The 17,685-nt window shown below is 42.6% G+C and overlaps 1 protein-coding gene across 1 annotated transcript in view; it reads left to right on the forward strand.

Moving 5' to 3' along the window:
* KITLG (KIT ligand) overlaps positions 1-16,293 on the forward strand; it is a 95,646-nt gene extending 79,353 nt beyond the window's left edge. Inside the window, exons 7-10 of the mRNA XM_077265450.1 lie at positions 4,452-4,564; positions 11,671-11,744; positions 14,936-14,994; positions 15,698-16,293. Coding sequence (XP_077121565.1) covers positions 4,452-4,564; positions 11,671-11,744; positions 14,936-14,975 — 227 coding nt within the window. The 3' untranslated portion in view covers positions 14,976-14,994; positions 15,698-16,293. The remainder of the gene's footprint in view (positions 1-4,451; positions 4,565-11,670; positions 11,745-14,935; positions 14,995-15,697) is intronic.
* Positions 16,294-17,685: the final 1,392 nt, after the last annotated feature.

Consider the following 17,685-nt stretch of genomic DNA (forward strand, 5'->3'; position numbering starts at 1 on the left):
CGTATGCTTATATTGAGAGCGTAGCACCACTTCACACAAGGGTCTTTGTGTGAACTAGCAAAGATGTTGACCTAGAAGAGGCCCAGAGCAGCATTGGAAACTTGGGAAAATGAGGTTCAGTAATTATATTAATAGAGTTGTCCAGCATTAGGGTACAAGTCTACAGTCATTGTGCTCACTGCCTGCTCTGAGGATGTGCCGGAGGATGCAAGTTTGTGATTTTCATACATGTGTTCACATGCCGACTAGATGGGCGCAGCCTCGCTTAATGCAAGTGTATTGAGCGAGGCCAACACAGTCTAGTCTGAATGTGGACAGAAGTATGTAAATCACATACTTGCGGTCACATGGCGGTGCCGGCACTGGAAAATCCTCTCAGTGCATGCTAGATGAGGATTCACAAGTCTGCAGTCACATAGAGTCACTGCAGACTTGTAGCTTAAAGCTGTACAACTTCTTCAATGCATATACATAACATTACATGGATAATTACACCATATTAGGGAAAAAAATGTTGGGAATGCGTCTTTACCTATTGTACCTATTGCGGGTGACTTTTCAGAATAAACTATCAAGTGTGTGCATATGGAATTACAATATTTCTGACCATTCTAGGACTTGTATCCTCCATTTTTCGCCAGTTTTCCCTTCTGATATATCATTATATCGAGCTTTCAGTTCTCTCTGAAATATTGGGGAGAAATATTATGTCACCCATGCAGAGTTCACTGAAACAGAGATTCATGCTCTCCTTTCACTGTTTAGGACATGTCCTTTTATGCTTCTGCTGCCACTTCTGAACATGATACAGGAGAACTAAATACTGTAGCTATCAATCCAGCTCTAGGAGAAAATCACTTACTAACTGTATCATGATCTGTCGGTTTCTGCCTCTGCTTGTTACTGTATCATGATCTGTCGGTTTCTGCCTCTGCTTGTTTTCTCATTCTGCTCCCCACTCCTCCTCCATTTCCTCTCTACATCCAGTATAATATGCTGTGTAACTCGATACCTCACTCTTTTGGCAGTCTGTCTTGCTTTGACTATGGTGGATTTGAACTGTTTTTTTCCGGAGTGGATAGTGAGTTTAGACGGACGGAGAGGGAAGTGGCTCTAAAGTGGAGACATTTTTCTGATACTATGTATTATATTAAGTTTCTGATATTTTTTTGTTCTATTGATTCATGCATTTTTTTTTAAATAACAGTAATAATTTAATTTTTAGAATATAAGAAATGTAATCATGTTACTTAAGGTACCGTCACATTAAGCGACGCTGCAGCGATAGCGACAACGATGCCGATCGCTGCAGCGTCGCTGATTGATCGCTGGAGAGCTGTCACACAGACCGCTCTCCAGCGACCAACGATGCCGAGGTCCCCGGGTAACCAGGGTAAACATCGGGTTGCTAAGCGCAGGGCCGTGCTTAGTAACCCAATGTTTACCCTGGTTACCAGCGTAAAAGTAAAAAAAACAAACAGTACATGCTCACCTGCGCGTCTCCCAGCGTCTGCTTCCTGACACTGACTGAGCTCCGGCCCTAACAGCACAGCGGTGACGTCTCCGCTGTGCTTTCACTTTCACTTTAGGGCCGGATCTCAGTCAGAGCAGGAAGCAGACGCTGGGAGACGCGCAGGTGAGCATGTACTGTTTGTTTTTTTTACTTTTACGCTGGTAACCAGGGTAAACATCGGGTTACTAAGCGCGGCCCTGCGCTTAGTAACCCGATGTTTACCCTGGTTACCAGTGTAAAACATCGCTGGTATCGTTGCTTTTGGTGTCAAACACAACGATACACGGCGATCGGACGACCAAATAAAGTTCTGGACTTTATTCAGCGACCAGCGACATCACAGCAGGATCCTGATCGCTGCTGCGTGTCAAACTAAACGACATCGCTAGCGAGGACGCTGCAACGTCACGGATCGCTAGCGATATCGTTTAGTGTGACGGTACCTTTAGTCCATGGCCAGTGGGCCTTGTAAGAGAAGAAGCCCACTTCCATCTTAGAATGAAATAAGCAGAGCTTCTTACAAGTGCATGTAAAAAATACTACTATTTACAGTCAAGGACATACAATTCTTAAGAATAAGGTTGTTACATAAGAAGAGACCCATATACTTTTCTAGCATAAGGGTCCTGTATTGCAAATGTCTGCATATTTCTCTTCCACTGGTGTTATAAATGAGCTGTACTGTTATCTGTGCAGCATGCTTGTTAGGGAACATCTGTATAAAGTTAAAGTACAAGTGATATTTTTCGGTGTAAATCCTATATCCTCATTAAAGGTTCATCTTTTCCTTGATCTTATTTAAAACATCTGTTCCTTTCCCTTTGTCATGCTTTATTAGTTCAGGCTGTAATTAGATACGATCATGATCTCTTCTCCTGCTTTTAAAACATGTTCAGCACTGCTGCTTGGCTGCCCCAAAACGGATAATAGGTATAGACAAAAATTACAGTATATCTTAGAATAGGTGTTAATGGAAGGAATCAAATTTTGCAGATAATGAATGTGCTAAAACCATGACAGATTAGGGAGTGTCTTGATATTAGATTACTTTCCAAGAACCTTTAATCTTATAATATCTGTAGCCTAACAATTATTTCAAGTCTCCATGAATAACCATATTCTCCATTTTACATGCATGGCCATGGTATTTAGATGTTTCAAGTATGATTTAGGAATCCATGATTAATTTTGCGAAACATTGTTTTGCAATAGATTTTTATATCATGATTCTCTTGTAATGCATTTTGTCTTTTAGTATATATTTTATACTTTTTTACATCTCACTTGTAAAGCGCCATGGAATAAATGGCGCTATAACAATAAATAATAATAAATAATAATAATTTTATGAAGCCATGGCAGTCATGCAATTCAGTATCAAGGCAAGTATCATGATTCTCTGAGGCCACAGGTTCAAAAAGGCTACCTTGGGCAGACTAGGGACAAGCCACTCCAAACCCTGACCACCCTTTATCCCCTGGTCTTACATCGGGGTACAGTGGAATGCTTCCATGCAAGGATTTCCATTTATAATAGCGAACCAGAAGCAGGAAGGGTCATCAAGCAGGGTCAAAGCGAAGAGGCCACATCAGGGACAAAATCATAAAGCAAGCGAGTACTCAAAAGTCAAGGCTAGGTCAAAGAGCAGGATCAGAACTACAAACAGGAGTACAGCAGTATACACCAGAATAGCAATTCTATTGACTGACAGTGGAGTCAGAGCTTAAGGGGTTTAAAGAGCTGATTGCCCTGACCAGGGCTGCAAGGAAGGTGTTATCTAAACCTAGACCAAAATTAACCCCATGGCTCCCTTATAAGGCAGCAACAAGTACCAGGTAACAAAACAGGAAAAGCATCACAAGCACCAAAGGACAAAGTGGAAACAGAGGAGGCATGAATCAGCACAGATGTTACAGAAAGTCTTCGAGAGTTTCAGTTGATCTCCTCTGGTTAAAATTTTGGGTGTATAGCCAAGGCTTAAGAGTTAAATGAGCTGCCATTTTAGGATTAATCATAAATGGTTGATCATTTGAGGTCCAACTTTTGGGACCTCTTTTACTTTCAAGGACTAGGGTCTCAAAGCCCCCTCAGAATGAAGCAGTAGTGCACTACACATTAGCAGTGCTCCTGTAAACAGTGACTAACAAAGAGGAATTTCACACCCTTTTTAAGAAAATCTCCAATGGACTTTGAAGTGCTTCAGATGTATCATTAAGTGATGAGTCCTATCGTTCAGTAGGGTGCTATTTAGTGGATGGTCATCATTTTTATTACGCTACAAATTTTAATATTTATCAACAGGTTAGACCCTTTCTTAGTGATGACCAAGTAAACTCAGTTTTATTTATTAATTAGATTAAATATTGGGATTTTTCCACTCAAAACATAAGCCTGAGTTTATTTTCTGTAATATTTTCAGCATTAGAAGTCTGGAAATCTGTTTATTTCTTCAGTAAACAAGAAGATTGCTGAATTACACAAGTTCTAAAATTTCTACCATTTTTCATGTTTTATTATGACATGTTATAGCTGATAGCTGGAGAGGGGATGGGGAAGATACATAAAATGGAGTATTCAATGCAATTATTTAACATTGTTAGATAAAACCAAGATTCATTCTAACTAGAGAGGCCAGGTATATTGTCTGGGTTGCTAAGTTTTATTTGCAAATGTGATTATCAGTACAGCTAAACATCATGTCCCTTTATGAAAATATTCAAATGTCAAGTATAATATTTTGTACAGTAAATGTTTTTTGGACAACTTCTACATTAATTTACCGTACTTAAAGTAAAAAAAGGTGGTAGCTTGAACTCTCTAAACTCCAATTTATTTATTTCATCTTCATACATTTATCTTTGTTATAAAAAAAAAAAGTGCTGTTTTTGAGTAGGCCTTTTAATTGGATATGTAAACTTTTCGCTATGTTTCCTTACAGGGTACACAGGGCCAAGTGAAATCAGCAGGCTGTCATTACAGTGGCCAAGCATAGCATCAATAGCACTGATGTCGCTAGTTGTTGGATTTGCCTTTGGTGTTTTATGTTGGAAGGTAAGGTTTATAGCATGCAATGCCTATATCCTCTAGTAGGAAGTTAGTCATTCTTGTTCAATTTATAATTGTGATAGGCCTCTTTCACCATAAAATGGGAAAGTTGTGTCTTTTGCTTTTTTTTCAGAAGAAAAAATTAATTTGGGAAAAAAAGCTTTAGTACAGGTAGTGAATTGCAAATCAAGACTGAGGCTGGTCATACCGTTATGGCCCCCATACAAATTAGTCAGAAGAACTCCTTTTTTTTATGGGATGAGCTGACCATTTAGGCTGTGTTCACTCATTGCATTTTTGCTGTTTTTTTTTTTTTATGCAAATGAAAAGCTTTGTCTTATACAGTAATGGCAAAAGCTGTGGGATTTCAGAAATCTCCTGCCCACATTGCTTTATTTTTCCTGACTGAATGGGAAAACAGCAACATGTCACTACTTTCAGTGTTTTTTCAGCATTTTGGCAGTGGTTTTTCACCCATATTAAGCAATGAGTGCAAAACGCAGCAAAAACACAGGTATTGGGTTTTTTCTGCTTTTTTGGTGCAGAAAACTCAGGAGCGACAGGCACTAAACTGTATCTGCATACACAAGAGACAAATGTACCTGAAAAATTCAGCAAAAAATGCAGCACAACCAGCTATTTGGCAGTAGAGAAGTTGCTTACAAGAGAACAGGTTTTGCCTACAGAAAAAAACTTGGCAAAAACGCAACGTGTGACCATAGCCTTAATGTGTTTGCGAGTCTTTCCCCCGGCAGGCTATTTAGGGGAGCTAAGGGTCAGGCAGTTTGAATATACAGTAAGTTCTCGATTCTTTTATTCTTCAGGAGATAAAGTGCTACAACATAAGTGTGGCAGCAGCAATCTCACCTACCCTACATAGAGAACACATGAATGCTGGGCTGAGCGAAGCATTCATGCATATTGGGGAGTCGGGATAGAGAGCGGTCGGCAAAAAAACAAATGTTTTCATAATGTACCACAGGGAATTATATCCAACCCATCAAATAAATAACTGGTATAACAAAATGGGGATATTAAAACTTAACCTTTAATTATGTAAAACCAACGAAAACATATAATAATTAATAATGAGCGAATAGCATTGTTGCTCAGGTCTCTCGGAGCACGCTCCGGTGGTCTCCGAGTATTTGTTAGTGCTCGGAGATTTAGTTTTCGTAGCCTCAGCTGCATGATTTACAGCTGCTAGACAGGCTGAATACATGTCAGGGATGCCTGTTTGTTAGGGAATTCCCACATGTGTTCAGGCTGTCCAGCAGCCCTAAACCATGCAGCTGAGGCCAAGAAAACTAAATGTCCGAACACTACAAAATACTCGGAGATCACCCGAGCGTGCTCGGGGAGACCCGAGCAACAATGCTATTCGCTCATCACTAATAATAATATAACAAAAAAGAACATGTGTTCCCACACAGGTGCCCTCAACCGGTTAACAGTGGAGTGTGTAGTACCCAAAAATGTCTCAATTGCTGTATTCAGCACATGAAATATCAGTAAGACATAGTCCAGATTACACAAGGACTTAAACTTGAATACCTTATTCTTTTTCCTTTCAATGAGTATATACTTGGAGCGCCCCCACACCGCCGCAGGGCCGAGGGGTACCCGGAGCCGGGCCTCTGGGTCTCAGTCCTGGGGTTGTCACGGTGGCTAGACCCGGTCCGTGGCCCTGTCTGTCAGTGGGGGACGTCCGGTGCAATAAGTGGTGTTGTAACGGTGCAGTTGTGAGGTGCAAGTCGCGGTAAATAACGAGGACACCAGGTTGCAGTCTCTTTACCTCTTTACTGAAGATCTCTGAGTCCTCAATCCAGAATACGGCTCACCAGGCTACGCAAGTCCGGCCGGTCCAATGACACTTCCAGAGTTCTCTTCACAGGAGGAAATCTGTGCCTTCCCCCTAGCGCTATGTGTTGTAGTCCTTCCGTGCTGTGCTTACGGAAAGTACCCCACAACTGTTGTGTCTGTTTCTGATGTTCCCTCACAACTCGACTAGATGATGTTCTGCTAATCCTCCGTCCCTCCCTGAGGTTCGGGTAGGAACGGCACCCGTTTGTCGGGTAGGCCTGGAGTTCTTCCGGGACCCTAGAGACGCCCCTCTCCCGCAATTGCCTCCCAAGACTTCATAGGTGATTTGAGTTAGACAGCCCGCCTGAGACTGACTGCCCTGCCGCTGTTTGGAGTATTGCTTGAAGCTGAATGTTATTCTACTCCCTCGGCGTTCCGGCCATCGGTAGTGCGCCTCAGTAGGATGTTGCTTCGGTCTTACAGCACGACTCCTACTGGTATTTCTCCTTTGCGTGATCCCGTTTCTCACTCAGCACAATCTATCTCGCTTCTAATCCTTTCTTGGGTCCTGCCGCTTCCCGGAGCTGGCGCGGACCCGTTACGTTCTTTTCAATGCCAAGCCTCTGTCAGGATCCCACCCCTGACAGAGACCCTACTGTCTCTTCCTCCACAACACCCTCTGCCACCAGGTGTTGCTTCGTCCAATCCAGTCAGCTTTCTCATCTAACTTCCTGCCTGACCCCCAGTTTACCCACTATGGTGGGGAGTGGCCTAATGAATAGCACCCTTAGCTCCCCCCAGAGGCCCAGCTGTGAAATGTATTGGTGTCTGTGATACCTGATCAGATGAACTCCTTCAGTGCCATCGGACGCACCGCAGCTCCCCATAGTGGCGGAGCCACAGTACTGCAACGACCAGGACTCTGGGGCGCTGCACTCCCCCCTGGTTAAACACAGTACTCCGGGACTGGGAAGAAAACAACAATACAAGTTAGCAAAAAGACATACAATTTTGTTGAGTGCAATAACAATAAGCATATTTGAACAGAGCTTCCCTTTATGGGAGGTGAGGACACTTGAACGTTACAAACATGGTTAACATTATAAATTACAGGCTATAAATAACTCCTGTTACCCAACCGGGCATTCTACTTAAGTGCAAAATTGTTGAACAATAATTTAACATTGCCTTTAAGGACTCACACTCTAAATCCACCAAAGACCTTCCTATAATCACATTATAAGGCACTTTAACTTTCTCATTCTCCTTCTTTAATTCTGCAGGACCGCCTGTCCTATCGGCACCAGACCTACTGCCTCTCCTTTCTGTTACAGGACCGCCCCGTTCAGCCAGGGCCTACTGCCTTTTCAACTACTATACACAGTATACAACATAACATTACTTTCAGTTTAAGAGCACTGAGTCATCCCTACATGACTCCTATCAGGACTCAGGGTTTACCTTCTATCCTAACTTTCTATCAGCATTATCTAAACATTGTCTATCGAACATTAAGCCTTCTCATTATCTTTCTTCCTTTCTTGCATGCTGGACACCACATCTATTTCTACGGGCCCACTGCATCCCTCTTCTATCTTTCACCTTTTACTTCTCAGAGCACATCATCAGTATTCCTTCACATTTAACTAATTAAACACATATAACTCTCTTGTACAAACATTATCATCACTTTTCTCTCATTGACATTATTGCTATTTATCTTAAGCAATTTTACTATTGAAATGCGATAAATGAACATCCCCTTTAAGAGGGGACCAAGTCTCTGTGAGGTAGCGTGTCTTCCCAAGCTACCAGTCCATACTCAGCAAAGGTTCCAGTGCGGTATCTTCGCAAAGAGTCTTTAAGTAAAACCAGTAGGGAGCACCTTTAATAAGGTGCAAACTATTTACAAAAAGTTCGGATCATGCACTGTTCATGATTTCACAGTTTTTGAAGAACATAGAAAAATAGAAAAAATAACCAAAAACAATAGGGATCCCGGGTCCATAGAAGGATCCCCCTAAAAGTTTACCCTGAACGGGTTTTAGCAGAACAGGAGGAAAACAGTTAACTATTTACATTCCAAGCATCTTAAAATCTTACTCAGGAGGCAACCCCCACCGAGGCTTTACCTGGCAGGTGGCTTTCTGCTGGCCGGATTCACTGGGCTCCAAGCTTACCCCTGCGGCCAGGGATACCTCGTGGGTTCGGGTCTTCTGCACGACCAGGTTGTGCGCCGCAATGATGGTCTACGTGGGCCGATGGATACGGCTGGCAGCAGCAGCAGCGGCAGCGGCGGCTTCAGCGGCAAGCTCCTCCCCCTCGGTGCGGGATACTGCCAGAACAGCGGTGCAGCGCTGCATGTCCCGAGCCCACCATCCGCTCCCCTTTAGGTGCCGACGGTAGGTGACTACATCCCCCGGCTTCAGGAAGGACTTGGCGCCGTCTCCATTCAGGCAGGGCTCCACTTCCTCCCGGGTGATGCGGACTCTTAGGGCGGTCCCGATCTCCTGCACGAAGCCCTTTCCCGTCTGGGGCAGGTATACAACCACCACGCCCCACTTCGGCAAGGAGCCCTCCAGCAGCTCACCTCGCGCCTCCCGCTCCACTTCACGCTGGAACTCTGCGATTAGATGGTTCCGATATTCCCCCCAGGGGAAGGGCCCGAGGTCATGCCCCCCCGGTGCATTGGTGCTAGACGGCGGGGACATCGGGGCGTCACCGGTCGCAGCAGTGACCGGGCCATGTGCAGAAGTGAGGTGGCCATCCCGGGGATCGCGGCACGGGGTACCTCCACTTGTAGTAGCCCCTCCTGGGGAAGGCATATGAGTCGGGGACCGTCCAGGCCCGGGATGCTCCAGCGGCAGCTCCCAAGGATCCAAATCCTCCAGCGGAGGCATGTCAGAATAATCCGCTGGTGACGGGGGTCGATGCGGAGCCATCCTTTTCTGTAGGCCTGTCCTGGTCTCCAGTTCCACCTCATCTGAGTCATAGTTTCGTTTCTTCGGTCTCCGCCCGCCATAGAAGATCAGGAGGCGGATCTCTCCTGTCAACGGGCCCGCCCTTAAGATGCAACAATATTTAGACTGGGCGGCCATGGTTGTTCGCGCTCTCCAGCTTGTCTACGCCTACTTCACGCCCCTTCTCTCTTCAGCGCTGCAATGGCGGCGGATTTTGGCGGTAAATGGCGCAACACAGTCTTCGTAATAAAGCACAGTCAAAGCACAATAAATCACAGTTCCAAGGCACACATGACCCGATTCTTCAGGCTTAAGTAGATCCTGTTCGTGACGCCAAGTTTGGAGCGCCCCCACACCGCCGCAGGGCCGAGGGGTACCCGGAGCCGGGCCTCTGGGTCTCAGTCCTGGGGTTGTCACGGTGGCTAGACCCGGTCCGTGGCCCTGTCTGTCAGTGGGGGACGTCTGGTGCAATAAGTGGTGTTGTAATGGTGCAGTTGTGAGGTGCAAGTCGCGGTAAATAACGAGGACACCAGGTTGCAGTCTCTTTACCTCTTTACTGAAGATCTCTGAGTCCTCAATCCAGAATACGGCTCACCAGGCTACGCAAGTCCGGCCGGTCCAATGACACTTCCAGAGTTCTCTTCACAGGAGGAAATCTGTGCCTTCCCCCTAGCGCTATGTGTTGTAGTCCTTCCGTGCTGTGCTTACGGAAAGTACCCCACAACTGTTGTGTCTGTTTCTGATGTTCCCTCACAACTCGACTAGATGATGTTCTGCTAATCCTCCGTCCCTCCCTGAGGTTCGGGTAGGAACGGCACCCGTTTGTCGGGTAGGCCTGGAGTTCTTCCGGGACCCTAGAGACGCCCCTCTCCCGCAATTGCCTCCCAAGACTTCATAGGTGATTTGAGTTAGACAGCCCGCCTGAGACTGACTGCCCTGCCGCTGTTTGGAGTATTGCTTGAAGCTGAATGTTATTCTACTCCCTCGGCGTTCCGGCCACCGGTAGTGCGCCTCAGTAGGATGTTGCTTCGGTCTTACAGCACGACTCCTACTGGTATTTCTCCTTTGCGTGATCCCGTTTCTCACTCAGCACAATCTATCTCGCTTCTAATCCTTTCTTGGGTCTTGCCGCTTCCCGGAGCTGGCGCGGACCCGTTACGTTCTTTTCAATGCCAAGCCTCTGTCAGGATCCCACCCCTGACAGAGACCCTACTGTCTCTTCCTCCACAACACCCTCTGCCACCAGGTGTTGCTTCGTCCAATCCAGTCAGCTTTCTCATCTAACTTCCTGCCTGACCCCCAGTTTACCCACTATGGTGGGGAGTGGCCTAATGAATAGCACCCTTAGCTCCCCCCGGAGGCCCAGCTGTGAAATGTATTGGTGTCTGTGATACCTGATCAGATGAACTCCTTCAGTGCCATCGGACGCACCGCAGCTCCCCATAGTGGCGGAGCCACAGTACTGCAACGACCAGGACTCTGGGGCGCTGCATACTAACATTTGCCTCTTTGTTTAGAGCAATTTATTTACCATATATTTTTTTGCAGATCCTAATGATAATTCAGACCTCTCATTCTTCAGATCTTATGGAATAAAGTGCTCTGGCATTGGTATATAAAGTGAATACAGTGGGGGGGGGTGAGTGAGTCAAGTGTGTGACGCCCTATCTACACTATAGCCCCAAATCCACTGTAAGGTACATCAGAAAAACAGCAGGTATTCAAATTTAAGTCCTTGTGTAATTTGGAACATGTCTTACTAATATTTCATGTGCTGAATACAGCAATTAAGACATTTTTAGGTACTGCACACTCCACTGTTAGCCAGTTGAAGGCACTTGTGTGGAAACACATGTTCTTTTTTTATTATATTTTTCCCTTGGTTTTAAATACTTAATTAAAGGTTAAGTTTTAAAATCCCCGTTTCGCTATACTAGAGCTGTTTTCATAAGTCTCCATCAAAACAAGCACACTCAGTATTGTATACTTATTTCAGTGGGAACAGTAGGCAGTTACTTCTGGTAGTAGCTTACTTTCCAGCCAAAGAAAAGAAAATTGAAATTCAACATACCCATTTTTTTTCCGCCAACATCTGCAATCAGAGGCATGGTAAAGACATAAATCCCACCATAAATTCACACTGCTGTTTGGAAAAATAAATGAGACAAGCTTAAGCTATGATCCCTTTTACTGCTGCACTTTAATAATGACAGAGCATAGAATGTAAAATCTCATTGCACCACATAGACTTTTTACAAAATTTTTAAAGCTTTTCTGATTGTTTGAAAATTGACACCCATGTTTTTTCTTTTATTTATCCCATAAATGCATATCTCTTCCATTATTAAGGTAAAGCACAGAAGAGGTCACACAGCAACCGAAATCCCTGAAACCTCCATTGATCAAAGAGAGGCTAATGAAAAGTATGTTTGTTCCTTTCTACATTTTAAAGACTTCATGCATTATTTTGTCTTTGATATATTCCAGTTTTTCTTGGTTAAACACATATGTCTTTTTAGGATGTGTCTGTTAGATCCTTTTTTCTGAAAAAGTCATAAGAGTGGGAAGATATTATGTAGAGATTGAAGTTGTAATTGGCACAAAATTATTCAGTCTCCCTTCAGTTTGCTCCCATTGCATACTAATTATAGATGAGCAAATTTATTCAAGTAAAATTGAATTATTTTCAAATATACAAAAACAGCTTTTCTGAAAATATGGACTTTTGCAAATTCACTTTACACGAATTCAGAAAAATAAAGGTAGAGAACTGCATCTTCCTGCTGCCACCAAACCTCGTACGTCACAGATGCAGCGCGCAGCGACCGCTGAGGCCTGGTTGTGGCCAGAAGTCCTGGCAAAGACTGAACAGGACTAAGTTGCAACAGTGCAAAGAGGATGAAGCATTTGTTTTTGTCATCACTCGCTGCCAGGACTTCACTGCTTGTCACACGTACATGATATTACAACGTGCAACACACAGTGACCACCAAGGTCTTGTCACATCCGGAAATCCAGGCCTAGAGTGAGCAGGCCAGGAGGTGTGGCTTACGAAGGTGGGAAAAAAAGAGGTAGACCGGGCAGCTGGCAGCAAGTAGTGTAGGGGCTGGAGAGGTGAATATACATTTTGTTTATTTTTTACAGTATATGGTCTAGAGCAGTGTTCCCCAACTCTGGTCCTCAAGAGCCACCAACAGGTCATGTTTTCAGGATTTCCTTAGTATTTCACAGGTGATAATTGCATCACCTGGACAGGCAAGCATTCAATAACCTGTGCAATACTAAGGAAATCCTCAAAACATGACCTGTTGGTGGCTCTTGAGGACCAGAGTTGGGGAACACTTGTCTAGAGGAACCCCACAGCATAATAAGGGACATTGAATTTGCAGAGAATAACTTTGTTGCAAATAAAATTTTCCAGGAAAATCCGCGCAATTTCTCAAATTTAAATTTTGTCAGATCTGCTCATCTCTACTTATAATGACTTGTGTAGAAGATTTCCAGGTGACTGAAAGATCATAATATTTTTTCCACTCTTATGTTGAAGGAAATAAACAAACCATATCAAGGAAACTCCTCTGGCACTATATGTGTTGTATTATTGCAGACTGAAATGGCCTCTGAAATGAGATTTGTCCTTTTTTGTAACTTATTAATGAATATGCTCTATCAGGGGCGGACACAGACAGCTTTGGGCCCCTGTGCAGTATATGTCTGGGCCCCCTCCTTTTAAGGCAACAAGGCTATATATATATATATATATATATATATATATATATATATATATATATATATATATATATATATATATATATATATATATAGCCACACACACAAGCTCATACATATATATATATATATTGCATAGTCTCCTTTATTATGTATATTGCCGTCCCTTTTTATACAGTGCCATCTCTTATGTGCAGCACCCTCCCTTACATATTGGATTATATAGAGCCCTGTTTTTTATTACATACCATCCTGTCTTGTTAGCTGTATAATGCAATGATGGCTGATGGAGCATGGGAAAGCTTCTTTTCCAAAGGAGGAGCTGATGGACTGGTCATCTGGTCATTTTATATCTAACAAGAGAGGGGACTATGTAATAAAAGAGGGTGCTGTGAATAACAAAGATAAAAAAGAATGCACTATGTAAGAGACAGCACTGTATATAACAGCAGAGGAAGCTTCATAATAAGGGTGGGCATCATATATAACTAGAGAGTATGGTACGTAATAAGGGACGGTGTTATACATATTAAAAGAGGAAACTATGTAACTAAGGATGGTGTTATACATAATAAGGGAGTACACTATATACTAAGGGACTGCTATACATAAAAAGTGACTACACTATATACTGAGGAATGGCGCTATACATAATAAGCGAGTACACTATACGCTAAGGGACTGTGCTATACATAAGTGAGTACACTATATACTAAGGGACTGTGCTATACATAATATGTGAGTACACTTTATACTAAGGGACTGTTAGACATAATAATCAATAATAACATCTTCCTCCACCTCCCCCTGTTCCTAAATCCATTAGAAATCCCTCTCCTTCCCATCCCAATCCCCCACACCCCTCATTGTCCTCCTCCCCCCACATCCCATTATTGCCCTCTCCCCCACCCCCAAGATTGCCCTCTTCGCCACCTCCATCATTGCTTTCTCCCCACCACCCCATTATTGCCATTCCACCACCTCCATCATTGCCTCCTCCCCACCACCCCCATCATTGTCTTTTCCCCCACCACCTCATCAATTAGCCATTCCACCCCCTCCATCATTTCTTCCTCCCACACCACCCCATCATTGTCCTTTCCACCACCATCATTGCCTTCTCCCCCACCACCCCCATCATTACTCATTCCACCGCCTCCATCATTTCCTCCTCCCCACCACCCCCATCATTACCCATTCCACGACCTCCATCATTTCTTCCTCCACCATCCCAATCATTGCCCTTTCCAACACCAACATCATTGTCTTTTCCCCCACCATTGCCCATTACACCATCTCCATCATTTCCTCCTTCCCACCACCCCCATTTTTGCCCATTCACCACCGCTATCATTGCCCTTTCCATCAACTCAATAATTGCCTTCTGTCCCAGCACCCCCATCATTGCCCTCTCCACCACCTATACACATACACAGACACACACACAAAAACCATTCACATCTCTGCATACACACACACAGCACCATTCACCTCTCTGCATACACATACCTCACCTTACCTTTGCACACTGTATACTGAAGCCCCACCATCGCTGGCAGCTTCCTGTCTCGCACAGACACACTGATGAATGATGATGTCATTCGAAGCAGGACGGATCCATTCACTGCAGCTCCACTGACATTTTCTCTTGCAGGCAGCGGAGCTGCAGGGATTGCTCCCTGCCCACCACACATGAGGGCAATCTGACAAGGGCCCCCCCGGAGCCTCGGGGCCAGATAAACTGGCTAGATTGCCCTCTTTATTAGTCTCCCTGCAAGAGCCTCCGGGCCACACCGGTTGAATCGGCAGTATGTCTGCTCATGAATACTATATAATGTGATGAATTATTAGTATATGTAATATACTTTCTGCTATCTCTTTTTAGCATGCTACAACAGACAGCAAGAGGAGTCTCTGTAATATAAACATCTTCAGCAATATCTGGTAAGTAATTACACTGACATTTTACAAATATGCATTTTATTATTTAATAGTACAAATACCATAAGTTCATCTTGTAACACATTTTGTGCAAGCCTTCTGAAATATTGCCAACAATAAGAAGTACCAAAAAAATTGCATTGATACGTGTTTTATATTAGTGAAAAACAGCCACTTGTATTTGTGATCTTGGGATATGTTCAGAAGTGGTGTGGAGGGAGTCAGTATTGGAGCTAGTTTTGGGTGCAGATGGAGTAGGTAGAAATGTACGAGATTTGACTCCAATTGGAAAAAATACATGATCTGTTGCCATTATTATTATTATTATTATTATTATTGATATTAATATGTTTATGAAATAATGACAGATAATTATGTATTTTAACAAATTATTGAAAATTTATGAAGGCGTCCCGGCCTGAACAAATAGGAGTCAGAACTTTGTCTTACCCACTCCACAACCCTGATGGCAGACTACTGAGATGGTAGATTCCCTGCAACATGGCCATCTTATATGTTTGCGATGTTTCATTGAATACAAGTTTAACACCTAATCTTGTATTGCGAAATAGCTGAAGCTGTCTGGTAGTGTGTAGCTTCACTCACTTTTCTGACACAGCCTATGGATAGCAGTGGCATCACCGTATGTAAACGTATACCAAACATTACCTATTTTGAGAATATTCTGTCTCGATTTCTTCTACAGGTGTCAGCGCTCTATTAGCTTTAAATCTTGAACAGTCGAAAACAGACTCCTGTTCTTTTGATGCAGCAAACTATTATTTGGACTCCTCTGAGATGAACTGAATAATTGCCGCCCAATTTGACACCATTTGCAAGAGTTTGTGCCTCACTGGATTGTCTACCATGCACACTTGCCCTGACAATAGCTATCATTTGTGGAGAACTTGTAACAGAAGATATATGGAGAAACAGAGCTATGCCAAACACTAAACGCTTAGGAAACAATTCTATGGTAGAGACATTATCCTGCCAAGATGGAAAAAAAAACAGATTTCACAATTACTGGATAATTTAGTCTGTTTTGCCTTTTATTCAGAGTTGTTTTACCATACCATTGATGAGATGGAGCAGAAATACATTAGTTTTATGAAAATGTGTAACACTCCTTACGATCCCGACTCCTGGAATACGGTCACACCTTGTCAACATGAAGAAACGTGGAGAAACGTTCGCAACAACATTATATCTATATATAGGACCGAGTTGTCCTAGCACAAGAGTCAGGATTTACTTATATACTTTTTAAAGATCACATAATAAATATATTTTTTTATATTAGACACGCATTTCTGTACATAAAGTATTATAATATGTACCACTTACATTGAGTCGGTAACTCTGTTGGCTTAACGGGATTTTTAGCTATAAATTAAGAATACAACATAATTCTAAATGATATAACCAACTATGAATGATATAATCTATTTAAATCCATTTCACTGGGACATTGTGGCATAGCTCTAATTGCAGTCATACAAAAGGGTTGATGACAGTATTTGTGCCACAAAGAATGTTTCTCCAGCAAATTACCATGGGAAAATAGCGCTGGAGCTGGTGTAAAAAAGAAAAAAAATACATTCAGTTATGCATTGAATAGCATAACAAAGTGGTCTGTATTTATATACAATTTAAATTATTTATTGCAACCATTTACTATAGTAGAAATTATGATCTTAAATACTTTATTACACATCTGTTGTCATAACATTAATAATTCATTTGAGAACATATGCCAGTTGTGACATTTGCTTGCAGTGCTACATTGGAATCTGTTATAATATTTTGCTCACGTTGCATTGAGCCTAATAATCGTGACATGAAATAATTATCTTTTTTTTTTTTTGTTAATCTCCCATGCTTTAATGCAAATTTCCAAAATATGATATTAATAGAAAATTCTCAAAGTAATATGTAGCAGCATATACCTGGGAATTGTAAGTTAAATCTTCTTGGTGAACAGGTGAAAAATAGCTAATATTTATGTGGGACACTAGGTGGATGATGGTCTCTGAAGTTACAGTAGTTGTAATAAAGAAAAAAGTCATTCGTAGTAAAAAAACAAAAAACAAATTCGTCCAAGTGTCACTCTTGCACAATTTCACCTAAAAAAAAAAAAAAAAAAGATGCTTTGCTGTTTTTTTTCTTTGTTTGTTTGTGGAATACTGGGTAAGAAAATTACCTGTGTGTTGTCATTATCTGAATATTACCAGTTATCTATGCAGAAACGTCATTAACGAAAGAAACCTAGTTCTTTAAGTATCTAATATAGATATAAAAGTTGACAAGCTTTTTTTCAGTGCCTTTTGTGGATGCTTGTGTATGACGCTAGTGTTATTATATATGGTTCATATCATCTAATGAGGGAAAATGTACATTTTAAAGAATAACTTAACTTTCTTTGTGATTTATTCATACTTGGCATACCCTTGAATTGCCTGTAGGTCAGTTTCCGGGTTATAAGACCTCCACCGATTGCACAGTAGACCTCCAAGAAGTGTGCAACTCAGCAGATAAAAGTGCTCAGCCCCAGTCTTAGCACGCACACAGACTGGAATATGGATTCAGTTGAAAGCATAGGATTTATAGTCTGTACTTTCTATTGAATCTGCATGTGTACTCAGACAGGAGCTTTGTGCTTCTGTCTTCTGAGCTGCACACTTCTGTCTGCTA

This window comes from Ranitomeya variabilis, chromosome 5, assembly GCF_051348905.1.
Source record: "Ranitomeya variabilis isolate aRanVar5 chromosome 5, aRanVar5.hap1, whole genome shotgun sequence".
NCBI classification, from domain to species: Eukaryota; Metazoa; Chordata; class Amphibia; order Anura; family Dendrobatidae; genus Ranitomeya; species Ranitomeya variabilis.